Below are 13,640 nucleotides of genomic sequence, written 5' to 3' on the forward strand. Positions count from 1 at the left end.
TGAGAACTATACTCATGATGCTAATCTTGTCCTTTTATAATTAATAAGGTCAATAGAAAGGCTGTTCCTATAGTGTCAGGAGAAAGTAAAGAAAGGAATGTTACAGAGGGAAGTCAGAAGGGAGAGAAAGGCTCGTTATATCTTTAGAGACCCCTGGAATGAAGTAATTCTCCATACCAGTGATTGGAGAAGCAAAATAAAGGAGACAAAGGAATAAAAATGAAAGTTGAAAGAGGTACTCAACATGGGCTTGTTAAAAACCTTAGAAACACAGCCACAGTAAAGACTAGCTCTGCTTCCAAGGTAAAAAGAGGTGCCAATGGTTGTAATGAAGAAGATTTTAAAATGGAAGGGGAAACATTTGGGATAAAAGTGACACTATTGTTAAGGAAAGGGATCCCGATCCAGACCCCAAGAGAAAGGGATCCCGATCCAGACCCCAAGAGAGGGTTCTTAGATCTCACACAAGAAAGAATTCAGGGCGAGCCCATAGAGTAAAGTGAAAACAAGTTTATTAGGAAAATAAAGGAAGAAAAGAATGGCTACTCCATAGACAGAGCAGCCCCGAGGTCTGCTGCTGGTTACCCATTTTATGGTTATTTCTTGATGATATGCTAAACAAGGGTGGATTATTCATGCCTCCCCTTTTTAGACCATCTAGGGTAACTTCCTGATGTTGTCATGGCATTTGTAAACTGTCATGGCACTGGTGGGATTGTAGCAGTGAAGATGACCAGAGGTCACTCTTGTGGCCATCTTGGTTTTGGTGAGTTTTAGCTGGCTTTTTTACTGGAACACGTTTTATCAGCAAGGTCTTTATGACCTGTATCTTGTGGTGACCTCATATCTCATCCTGTGACTCGGAATCCTTAACCATCTGGGAATGCAACCCAGTAGGTTTCAACCTCATTTTACCCAACTCCTATTCAAGATGTAGTTGTTCTGGGTCACATGTCTTTGACATTATGACTCTCCAAAAGCACTTGGCTGGATATTAACCTTTAAACTATGTCCATTGGATTCTATGGTACTGTAGTATACTTTTATGATTACAAGGTTTTTTTCACATTCGATAGATAATTTAACTAAAGTGATTTTAAATATTCAAAATTTGAAAAAGTTGATCTCAGACATTTTTTAAAGCATAACATATTAACTGTATATTATTTTCCTTTTTCCTCTCTGTACCTGCTCTATTCCTGCTCTGTTTTCTCTGGTACTTGCACCAGAATGTGTATAGACCTCAGCACTTTTAGAATCCCAGAGAGTCTCACAGCCAAGACCATGGTATCATTTTTCTGTACCTTTCTCTCTGTTCCCTTAGTAAGTCCAAATATACTCTGTCACTACAGCTTTTCCACTCTGTCTTTGCTGTCACTTTATTCAACTCACTCTAAATATTTTGTTGTGAATCATTTCACGTGTTGCCATGAATCTTCTTTCCTACCTTGTTTATGGAGTAGACACTGTATCTACATTTTTCCTATTCTTACACTTTCTGTGTTAAAAGTTTATTTATTCTTTTCAACTATAGTCTCTGATGCAGGAATTCTTAACCGTTTAGTCTTGGCTTTATGGACCTCCACTCGCTATGCATGTGGGCAACTTTCTGCAAAAACATCCACAACTTTAATCAGTTTCTCAGTGAGGCCTGGGACCTTACAAAAGTCAGGATGCCATGCAATCCACCAGTTTGCCCAGTTCGCCCAGTTTTCATGGGCAAAAACTTCTTATTTATATATACTGCAGCATTTCAAGTTTCTGCTATCATTTCCAACACATCTATTTTCAGAGCTTATGACCTGTCACTTTACAAAAACCCACCCTAGGAGATGGATCAGGCTATCTCCGATGGGATATCTCAATTATAAAATGGTCCATTTTTACAAAATTATAACGCGATTCCAATGTTCAGTCAAGGTTGCAAGCCATTGATCCACATATTTGAATTACTGAAAATATACCATTCTATTGAATTCTTGTTTATGCATTCATCTCTCCTACTTAGCCAGGCATTTTTGTAGACAGGACTCATCTTATTCAGCTTTGAATCATCTGTGTCTAGTGATTGGCACTCTGGACATGTTCAATACATGCTTTTAAATATTCCCATGTCTCCTTTTTCTATGTTAAACCACACAAAATTGCCAACATGCTATTGATCTACAGAAATGGCAATTTCATATGGTCCAAACCTCTATTATTCATTTAGCTTTGTATTTCATTTTGTTAATTTGCTTCCGCATCTTTGATCTCTTCCTCACATGATCCTCCAGCAGCACAGTGACTTTAGTTACAGAGAATTTATATTGCACGGCAATTAAGAACTGTATCTCTAGGGCCAGGTTGCCTAGGTTGAAATCTCTGGCATATACCGACTGTATGAACTTGGGCCCGTTACTTATTCTTTTTGTGCCTCTATTTCCTCATGTATAAAATGGGAATCATAATAAAGAGTTGTTGCATGGAGTAAACGAGTTAATATATGTAATCGATTAGAATGCAATTTAGTTTCTAGCAGTGGCTCTTAAAGTCAAAGCCAGGCTTAGCTCATTTATTACTGGCCTTCATCATATCTTTATGTTCCCCTCTTCACATGTAATTTGCATCTTAAATTGAGTGAGTCTTTAACATACACAAAAATAACAAATAACTTGCTTCACACCTCAGAGCATTTTAATTTTTCTTGCCTACTGTTCACTGTGGGAAATAGGAGCAAGTATTTACTGCTCAATTACTGTAGACTAGGCACTTTGCATGCAATCTCCTGTCTTTTTCAATAATTATGTATGATATTTCTATGCCAAGTTTCCAATGCAGCCTACAATAGTTGGGTTACAAGATGAGGATGCAAGCATATTGGCATACAGGGTTGTAAACTCTTGGCATTGCAGAAACTGCGCATTTTGTATCTTGAAAAGATTTATTTTTAAATAAATAAAATAATTACCATGCCCATTAGCCCTTGATGCAGTTCCTTCCCTCATAATGCCTCTATTACATGCAGTCTTTGTCCAAGTGTTAAAATAATTGTTGTTTTCATTCCTTTGGGCAGGAGAGCTTACATACACACTCATCAGATATTCTCTTTTTTATTTGCTTAATATAACCCAGTGAAGTGTTATTCTGCTTCAGTTTCTGCCTTGTATCACAACCACTGCGGTTTTGGTTAGACTCAATTTGCAGTATGTGCCAACTATACTAGCAAATAAAGGCCTTGCCTTGCAATCAAGGACTTCCACCACACATGCAACCCTAGCTGGCTTGCCAGTCTCATCTACTCTTGCATGTCAAATAAAACCTAGCCTATATAAAAGCATATTTGACATTGTTGGTCATGTTTCTGTTCAAACATTGTTCTAATTATTGGCCTACATGACCTTAGATTTCCCCTCCCAAACCTTTGACCTGTCTCCCTTCCTTTTTTTTTTTTTTTTTTTTTTTTTTAGATGGAGTCTTGCTCTATCATTCCATCACCCAGGCTGGAGTGCAGTGGTGCAATCTCAGCTTACTGCAACCTCCACCTCCCGGGTTTAAGCAATTCTCCTGCCTCAGTCTCCCGAGCAGCTGGGACTACAGGTGCATGCCACTATCCCAGCTAATTTTTGTATTTTTAAGAAAGACAGGGTTTCACCATATTGGCCAGGCTGGTCTCGAGCTCCTGACCTCGTGATCCACCCACCTCAGCCTCCCAAAGTGCTGGGATTAGAGACATGAGCCACTGCCTCCAGCCATCTGTCTCCCTTTCTTTTCTTCTCCTCATTGGTTGTGTCTGTGACCATTATGATAGGTTCAACCATCACCTCTACGTATCTCATCCACACGTCCTCACTTCTAGACCTGAGCTCTAAGTGCCAAGATGTAATCTTAGTAATCTAATCATGAGCCTGACATTCTACATGACTGTTGATGGATGTTTCCACCTCGTGTCCCTCCACCAGAACACCTCACAGACAGCATTCTTAAAACCTGAAACCCATATTCTTCACACAAAACCATTTCCATTTCTCCTTTGTATTTTTCAATTTGGTTAATGACTGGGCTTTGAGGTTGTCCTGAGAATGTCATGAGAATGTATGAGAAGAACTTCTGTAAGTTTCATTCCACTATCCTTTCAGCAGGCAGAACCAACATTATCCATTTCAGACTGATGAGAGTACATACTATTTTAAAAGTTATTTAAATGGAATGCTCCTCTTTGTTCATTCCCTATCCTTGCTATTGGCCATACAATCCAATGAGACCCCTCAACTTAAAAATTCAGGGTCATCTTTGATTCCTCTGCTGATGTGATCCAAAACATTGTAACATATCCTTGGTCTCATCCTCACTGAATTAGTGGGAGGGTCCCAGCACATAGTATAATATATTGTAGGCAGCTTCTCTCTTCCCTTGTGAAATGAGTTCTTCCATCAAAGCTTTCCATGACATACCCTCTTCTCCTCCTCTCTGGATGCTACTAAGGCTCTCTCATCTCTTCTGGTAGTCCTTCTCTTCTTTCTTCTAAGCCTCTTCTAGAGGAAAGTGTACAAGACAACACATCTTATATCTTTGCTTTTACCACATTGCTCTATTTTTTTTTCTTTTATGCTTCTTTTCTAGAGGCAGCATGTGCAGTGGAAGGAATATGAGTTTGGGACTCAGCCAGAATATAGACTGTGCTCTGTCACTTATTAACTTGTGCACTGCAATATTAATAAATGTCTCCCATCGGTAAAGGGGAGATCGCATCACCTATCTTGAAGGGCTGATATAAAGATTCAATACTATATGGAATGTAATGTTCAGGTTCTGCACACTCAGCAGCTCTCAAACCCTTCATATTCCCATTAGTAGATAGGAAGACAAGAGATCTGTCCCCTGTTCTCCATCTCTTCCATCTCAAAGGCTCTGTGTGGTATTTACTGAGTGTCTCTGGCAGAAGCTCATTATTCTCCTCACCTTCTCACCAGTGGTTGCTCCTTTTTTACCAGAATGCATCTCAAATACAGATGACTAAGTACTAGGTAAGGAAAGAATTTTTATTTTCATTTTTTTAAATGAAGAAACCAAAGTTCACAGAAGTTACATGATTGGCTCAAAATACATACTTAAAAGATAATTTTGAGAAATTGTCCTTGGGAGAAATGTCCATAGATATAATAACATGCTTCGGTAATATCCCTCAGAGAAAGATTTCCACTAGTCCTTTTGTACTTTTCAGTTTAGTTAATGACTGGGCTCTGAGGCTGTCATAAGAATGTGTGAGAAGAACTTCTATAGTTCCACTATCCTTTCGCCAGGCTGCACCAGCTTTATCCATTTCAGACTGATGGGAGTACATCCTATTTAAAATGTGATCTAGATGGAAAAACTAAGAATTTCTCCTTGGATGGACCATTCCAGTGTCAAACTTTCCTGACTTACAGGCCTCTAAAACAATTCTCCTTTGAATAAAAACAGGGGACAGATTATTTTCTAAGTGACACAGAAATCAAGAGCCTGAGCATTAGTTTCAGACAGAACTGGATTCAAATTTCACCTTTGTCCTTTGCTATTCATTAGCTGTGTAACCTTCAAAGAGTTACTGAACATCTTTAAACCAGGAACTTTAATACCTACTCCTAAATTTACTCTGAATATTAAATTAGGTTCATATTTGTAAAACACTTTTCAGCACTTGGCTCAGTGTGACAAAAAAGTGGCAGCGAATGCAAAGGAACCACATGCTCCTTGAACAGATTTTATATTTATTACTGCAATAATGAAACAAAACAAAAGAAACACTGCTGCAATGATCACCAAACAGTTGTATGCAGTTACAACATATAATAATCTCTGAATAGTGATGACCACAGTTTGTCTCTTTTCATATTCCTTTTCCTTTTTGCTTCCAGGATGTAACATTGTTCTAATCTTTAATTTGCCAAAGAATTTAAGTGATCTGAAGAAAATAGTCAGTGTCTGCTTCTGTTTGTCTGTCATTAAATCTGTATTGCAAGAAAAAGAAATTATTTTTCCAGGTGTCCTCTTTTGGTTGTTTCCTTGATTTACATAAAAATGATGTCCTATCCTTGTCCCTCTTTTCCCCCAAATGAGGAGGACAATGAAGATCTGAAGTGCCAGCTGCAGTTCGTTAAGGAAGAAGCCGCTTTGATGAGAAAGAAAATGGCCAAGATTGATAAAGAAAAGGACAGATTTGAACACGAGCTTCAGAAGTACAGATCCTTTTATGGGGATCTGGACAGTCCTTTGCCCAAAGGAGAAGCTGGAGGCCCTCCCAGCACCAGGGAGGCCGAGCTCAAGCTACGGCTAAGGCTGGTGGAGGAAGAAGCCAACATCCTGGGCAGGAAAATCGTCGAACTGGAGGTGGAGAACAGAGGCCTGAAGGCGGAACTGGACGACCTTAGGGGTGATGATTTCAACGGCTCGGCCAACCCGCTCATGAGGGAGCAGAGCGAATCCCTGTCAGAGCTGCGGCAGCACCTGCAGCTGGTGGAAGACGAGACGGAGCTGCTGCGGAGGAACGTGGCCGACCTGGAGGAGCAGAACAAGCGCATCACTGCGGAGCTCAACAAGTACAAGTACAAGTCCGGCGGTCACGACAGCGCGCGGCACCACGACAACGCCAAGACCGAGGCCCTGCAGGAGGAGCTGAAGGCAGCGCGCCTGCAGATCAACGAGCTCAGCGGCAAGGTCATGCAGCTGCAGTACGAGAATCGCGTGCTTATGTCCAACATGCAGCGCTACGACCTGGCCTCGCACCTGGGCATCCGCGGCAGCCCCCGCGACAGCGACGCTGAGAGCGACGCAGGCAAGAAGGAGAGCGACGACGACTCGCGGCCGCCGCACCGCAAGCGCGAAGGGCCCATCGGCGGCGAGAGCGACTCGGAGGAGGTGCGCAACATCCGCTGCCTCACGCCCACGCGCTCCTTCTACCCGGCGCCCGGGCCTTGGCCCAAGAGCTTCTCCGATCGGCAGCAGATGAAGGACATCCGGTCGGAGGCCGAGCGCCTGGGCAAGACCATCGACCGGCTCATCGCCGACACGAGCACCATCATCACCGAGGCGCGCATCTACGTGGCCAACGGGGACCTGTTCGGACTCATGGACGAGGAGGACGACGGCAGCCGCATCCGCGAGCACGAGCTGCTCTACCGTATCAACGCGCAGATGAAGGCCTTCCGCAAGGAGCTGCAGACCTTCATCGACCGCCTCGAGGTGCCCAAGTCTGCGGACGACCGCGGCGCCGAGGAGCCCATTTCCGTGAGTCAGGTACAGTTCTGCCTATTGCGAGCCACGGCGGTGGCCAGGCTGGCCCGCGGAGCCGCGTCCCAGGGGGGCGTCTCGGCGCCCGGACTGCCGCGCCCCGCTTGAGGGAAGCACCCGCTCAGGGCCGCAGTGGGGCCTGAAACCCCCAGCCGGCCCACCCGTTCTTCCACACTGTCCTGCAGGGATGAGGTTTTTGTGACTCCATCATGTAGTCACCATTTCTTCCTGTGTTTTGTTCAAAAGGAAAAGTTAACACCATTCATCACCCTCAATTTTTGTGGAAAGAGTAAAGGATTTTGAGATTTTGAGGCACAGTATTATTTTAGAAGGTCAATATTTTTCTGTTACTCTGCTAGCAGGTGAACTGCAAGATGGTCCTGAATAGGAATATTTAGCTGCTGATTTGTGGTTTTCGAGTCAAGATCCATATTGAGTTTAGGATTTTAAAAAAAATGACTAGACTGGTAGACCGAGGAGGGCGGATCGCTTGAGCTCAGGAGTTTGAGTCCAGCCTGGTCAGCAAGGCGAGATTCGTCTCTCCAAAACACAAAAAATTAGCCGGTTGTGGTGGCATGCACCTGTAATCCAAGCTACTCCGGAGGCTGAAGTGGGAGGATCTCCTGAGCCCAGGCAGGTGGAGACTGCAGTGAGTGGTGATTGCACTAGTGCACTCCAGCCTGGGCAAGAGTGAAACCTTGTCTCAAAAGAAAGAAAAAAGCTAAAACAGAATTGATGGCCGGTCACTGTGGCTCATGCCTGTAATCCCAGAGGCTGAGGAGGGCGGGAGGTCAGGACTTGGACACCAGCCTGGCCAACATGGTGAAACCCCGTGTATACTAAAAATACAAAAATTAGCCTGGTGTGGTGGCGCACTCCTGTAATCCCAGCTACTCGGAAGGCTGAAGCAGGAGAATCACTTGAACCCGGGAGAGGAAGGTTGCAGTGAGCCAAGATTGCACCACTGCACTCTAGCCTTGGTGACAGAGGGAGACTCTGTCTCAATTAAAAAAAAAAATTAATTTAATTAAATAGAACTGATGGATAACTGTTGGTAAATGTAGAAACCAGTGGTAAAGGGACATGATTTTGTGTCTGCAGCCCCCTGAAAGGAACAAATGAAAGCCACTTTTTTTTTTTTTACCATAAGTTTAAATAACATGATCATTATTTCCAGAGAAAAATCACTCTCAGTTGTATAGTGGAGAATCTCAGTACTGGGGAAGGAGTCTATACGGTAGCTTGAAGGCAACACTAATTCAGAGAAATAGTAATAACTATTCCAGAACAGGGAAAACCAGCATTTTTCCTCCATCCTGATTTGTAGAGGCACACCGGATGAATTGGACTGAGCTGCTTTGGCCAGGTATGGTGGCCATTTAAAGACCAATGCATTTTATCAGAGTTAACCACATGAAAGATAATTTATGAAACAAAACAGGCAATGCTGTTTCCTCTGGCAAGCCTGGTGTCCCGTATCCATTGGAGAACCCACGGAAGTACAACAGCATGCATGGCTTTTAAGACACGCAAGACATTTAAAAGCCAGTTTATGTACAGAAGCATGATTTTAGATTAACTGCCTGTTGGTACAGCTAGAAAAATTGCAACCCTATCGCTTATTTATCTTGCATGTTGCTCTGCTTTGCTATGAAAAATACTGTTTTATGATAAAACTTGTTGAATTTTGATATGTATTCAATTATACCCTCAGGGAAAATAATAGAAATTAGAGTGAGAGAAAGTGCTGTGTATAAAATTAGGCTTTCAGATTTTATAGATATAGGCTTAAGGGAGGGTGGGGGTTCTTTTGTATCTTAAGTTGAATGAATGCTTAAATTAGTTGATATGAATTTAAGTTTTAAAGATTATTATTAATTAACTCTTCTCTTTGTCTTTGCATTTACCTTCCCAGATGTTCCAGCCTATCATTTTACTTATTCTCATTCTTGTATTATTTTCATCACTTTCTTACACAACAATATTTAAACTTGTCTTCCTTTTTACACTGTTTTTTGTACTGTAAATTTTTCACCATCTACCATTCATTGTAGTATTTTCAGTTTGTTTATTTTGTTCACCCTTCAAGACAAGAAGTAAAAGAAGTATAATTTCTGTAGTAACCAATGCTATAAAAACACTGAAGACTGCTTATTTCTTTAAAAAGACACGACTCATCTTACCACGACCAAATTCAATAAGAAGCCCAAGCACTAAAATATTTCAGGTAAGAAAGTAAGTGTGACATTTTTCTGTATGAATTGTTTTAATTTTGCTGCTTTTTCATCCTGTTTGTCTCCTCTTGATAAATAATTGGCATATTGAATATAAAAATGGACTACATGTCTCATAATTATTTCTCAGTAGCTCACTATTATTATTCAAAAGCTGGACGAACATTCACAATTTGGTCACGTTTCCAAAAAGTACATACATTTGTAAAGTACCTTTGCCAGGTTACATCAAACTAGCAAGATAATTTTGACATCCAATAAATATCTGAAAAAAAATATGGGAAATAAATGTGACCCTCATGGAAACTAAGTAATGTGTTGTAATGCCAATGTGTTTTGTCTACAGAGATATGCTTGGAATCATGAGATTGGATTAGGTCTTAGTTCATTTAGGAAACAATTATCCCCATCCTACTCTGTTTGACCAGATTCCCACCAAACCTGCCATTCCTGCTTTTACTTGTTATACTTGAATTCATGTATTGCTAATTGAACTTATTACTTGGCGTCCTATCCTCCATAATAGAATGCCTCCAGAGCAGGAAATGCTCTATAAATATGATATATGAATTGTTTTGAATAGGGAAAAAATACAGTCATTCTCTAGAATTTCATTAAAATATGGTCATTTTCTCGAAATCATTCGACCACAATCCAAGACTGGTAGCGTAGTTCTGGCGGGAGGTGTTCTCGAGATATAAACTAACTTCAGTAAACCTGAGCATCCCCCTTTCTCCTCATACCGAAAGTGGCCTGGATAGACTCTGTCTACCTAAAAGACCTATTCTGTCCATCTCATTGATAGTTTATCCAGTGCCACCCAAGAGTCAGCAATCTCCACACTTGTTGAAGTCACATATTTGTAAATACTCACAGGCTGGTTGATGGATATGAAAATCTGTGGAAAGTGAAGTATCTTGCACGTCTGCAAAAAGAATATGTGGAAAACTTTGTTCTAAAAGTTGCTATTGGTAATGGGCCTTGGAATCTCCAGGAATTTAACTTTCAAGGGACTCTGATTTATTTATCATCACATCCTCCCACACATCCATTTGAATATTAATTAAACAAACAAACAAAAAACCTTCACAATAGTCTAAAACTTTAGTTTAGAATAACTGCTCTTACTGTCTACAGGGTTTGTTTGGTTTTGGTTTTTGGTTCTGTTTGTTTTTTGATAGGGAGAGGAGAGACTTAGAGTGAGGAGTTGTTAACCAATGGTTGGAATCTGTCAGTATGCACTTCTGGCTTTTCATTTTAGAGATTCAGAGAGCTAGGTAAAACTTCATTACAAAAATGAATGAAATGAGTAAATGCCATGTTTAATCAATTATATATAACTCAGGTGTTTACTTTTTAAAATTTTTCATCTCAGGGATAACAAACACTTTAAAACCTAAAGTTTGTCTGTTAGATCCGTGGTAAGTTTCCAGGCCACCATTTCAGGAACTGAAAGTAAATGTTTGAGGGCTGAAATTTAGCTGAAATATTTATTGTCTTTGGAGCCAGTTACACCTGTTGAAAGGCTCTCAGCCACCTACAGAGCATTTGGAAGTGTGTGGAGTGTTGCAGGTTATTACAATGACTGGGAAGCTTGCTGGCATTTAGACGGAAGGGATCAGAACTTCAAGGTCCCTGAAATCCCACATCACAAAGAATTGTCTTGTCCAAATTGCTGATACTATCTTTGCAGATAAATGTGATATGGCATGCACTCACTCACTTCAGAAGCATCATGCATATTCACTACCCTGTGTGACTTTAAGAAACTGGCTTTAGATTTTAGTTTTATCATGTGATGAATCAAAAATGAAATAACTAGATCGTAGTTGTCAATGCTAGCTGCACATCAGAATTTCTGGGAAGTTTTTAATTGGGGACCTACTCCATACTAATTGAAATAAAATGTACGGACCTAGGCATCTGTATTTTTTTAAACACCCCAGAACCACTACTTTTAGATATTTGAATTGTCTAAAATGCACGTTTGATATAGCCCCAACAAAGCTTACAGTAAACTATGTGATACTAAGATATAGGATCATTAGTTGTCTAGGTTTGAGTCGACTTTAAAATTTCAGCTGCTCAGTGGATGTCTGAATTCTCTCCAGAGCATTTCCACTTAGTTGTACAGCCTTTGCCAGAAGGGATATCACCTCCAGTGATAAAGCAGTTATATTTCTGCACTGGTGGTGGTGCCAGAAAACTTGGCTTGCATTAATACAAGTTCTCAAAAACACAGAATCAAAGGTAAATAGGAATAGTACCCAACAGAAAAGAGAACCAAGGTGAATAGTGTGTGGGCACAGCGTCACACAGCCACTGAGAGACATAGGCACGTGTGCACACTGAATTCAGGCTCAAGATGATCCGACAGTGATCTAACACATTATTACAACAAAATCCCTAGGCATTCTTAGGTGGACTGACACCATAAATATGCAAGGGTGGTGCAAACACCTCAGTGATAACTTGTGACCTGAATAGGGAAGGAGAGCTGTCTGGGCTAACCAAAACACCAGCCTCAACTGTAGATCTCATTTTAGGAACTGTGGTCATGTTCCTTATGTTGCCCTTCTGGCAACAGTGGTATTAATCTTACCTGTGAATTCCTAAAACAGTGATAAGGTTTGACTCTGTGTCCCACTCAAATCTCATCTTGAATTGTAATCCGCATGGGTTGAGGGAGGGACCTGTAATCTCCACATGCAGAGGGAGGCAAGTGATTGGACCATGGGGGTGGTTTCCCCCATGCTGTTCTCATGATAGCAAGTGAGTCCTCACAAGATTTGATGGTTTTATAAATGTTTAGAAGTTCTTCCTTCACTCCTGTCCACTGCCGCCTTGTGGAGAAAGTGCCTGCTTCCCCTTCCACCATGATTGCAAGTTTCCTGAGGCCTCCCTAACTATACAGAACTGTGAGTCAAACCTCTTTCCTTTATTAATTACCCAGTCTCAGGGAAGCTCTTTATAGCAGTGTGAAAGTAGACTAATACAGGCAGTGATTTTATAGAATTTCATGAGACTCTTGAACCTCATCCAGATCCTCCATATGTGAAACTCCTGTGAAATATTGGGGAGAGGAAAGTCGGCTGAAGCAGGACTGACTTTACTGCTCACAGATTCTGGGGGCTATGGGATCATTCCAACAGCTCCTCTGAAGTTAGTGAATCAACTTTACTGAACAGTTGAATTCCAGGGAGGCTCTTTTCCACTCTGCCCCACTCACTGCATAGACCAGCCTCCCAGTTGTGCCTGTGTGTACACACACAGATCCATCACACTGCGGTGTATAATGAGAAATGCATCCAGGGTCAGGGCATTCAGACCTGCCTCTATCTTAGGGGACATGCTGGGGACCAGTTGGTGGAAGGTGGGGTCAGAAAATTGCCAGCAGGCACGAAGTGACCTTTTTCCTTGCCGTCTTTTCCCTGTAACTTAAAGCTGTTCAGCGGGCACCCAGTATCCAGGATGCACCTATCTCTTAAAGCATAGAACATAAACTTGGGACTATAAGTTAACAAAGATGGTGCCCAAAACCTCAGAAAGAGAATCCCCAGCATCATCCCCTTTGATCCTGTTGCTTGCATTATTTTTGTTGTATTAAGCTGTTTCTGAAAGAGGAACAACGAGGCTTCTTCATTCACCAAGAGAGAAAAGACCCTCAATTATTAAGACAAGGCGTTGTCTTTTGTTTGGACCTTTGAAGCGGTGCTATTTAAACATCACACTAAACTCAACTCAACAGAGCAAGCCTTATTCTAGAAAATTCTCTTGTATGCACATTCTTGGCCATAGGAAGAAGTGTCTTCTTGTTAATTTGGCCTAGATCTAAGAAAAAAAGGAATTCAGTTGGCTATTTTTAAGCATAAGTAACTAAACTCATAAAACAAAGGAAAATTCAGTCCTGAGCCTGGAATGTGTTTTGGCCTGCATTCTCTAATCTTCAACTTTAGTTTGTGTGGTAGAATGGGATATACTTATTTAATTAGCTGCCAACGACGTTTGGACTGTCAATTTGGTAGCTCAGCCTTAATTCCAAGTATTCATGCAGTGTTTGTAACTGCATTCTGATAGAACTACAGTCCAGTTCATCTAGCAGAGTCATTCTTTGTGTCAGACACTATAAGTGAATGTAGAGATTGAAGAGAAGGTAGT

The 13,640-nt window shown here is 41.3% G+C and overlaps 1 protein-coding gene across 2 annotated transcripts in view; it reads left to right on the forward strand.

Moving 5' to 3' along the window:
* The window catches only part of SOGA3 (SOGA family member 3), a 64,536-nt gene that overhangs the window by 36,156 nt on the left and 14,740 nt on the right, over nt 1–13,640 (forward strand). For both annotated transcript variants that reach the window (XM_050788306.1, XM_050788307.1), the window contains 2 exons: nt 6,079–7,254; nt 9,164–9,483. In XM_050788306.1, coding sequence (XP_050644263.1) covers nt 6,079–7,254; nt 9,164–9,274 — 1,287 coding nt within the window. In that variant the 3' untranslated portion in view covers nt 9,275–9,483. The remainder of the gene's footprint in view (nt 1–6,078; nt 7,255–9,163; nt 9,484–13,640) is intronic.

This window comes from Macaca thibetana, chromosome 4 (assembly GCF_024542745.1).
Source record: "Macaca thibetana thibetana isolate TM-01 chromosome 4, ASM2454274v1, whole genome shotgun sequence".
In the NCBI taxonomy this organism is placed as follows: Eukaryota; Metazoa; Chordata; class Mammalia; order Primates; family Cercopithecidae; genus Macaca; species Macaca thibetana.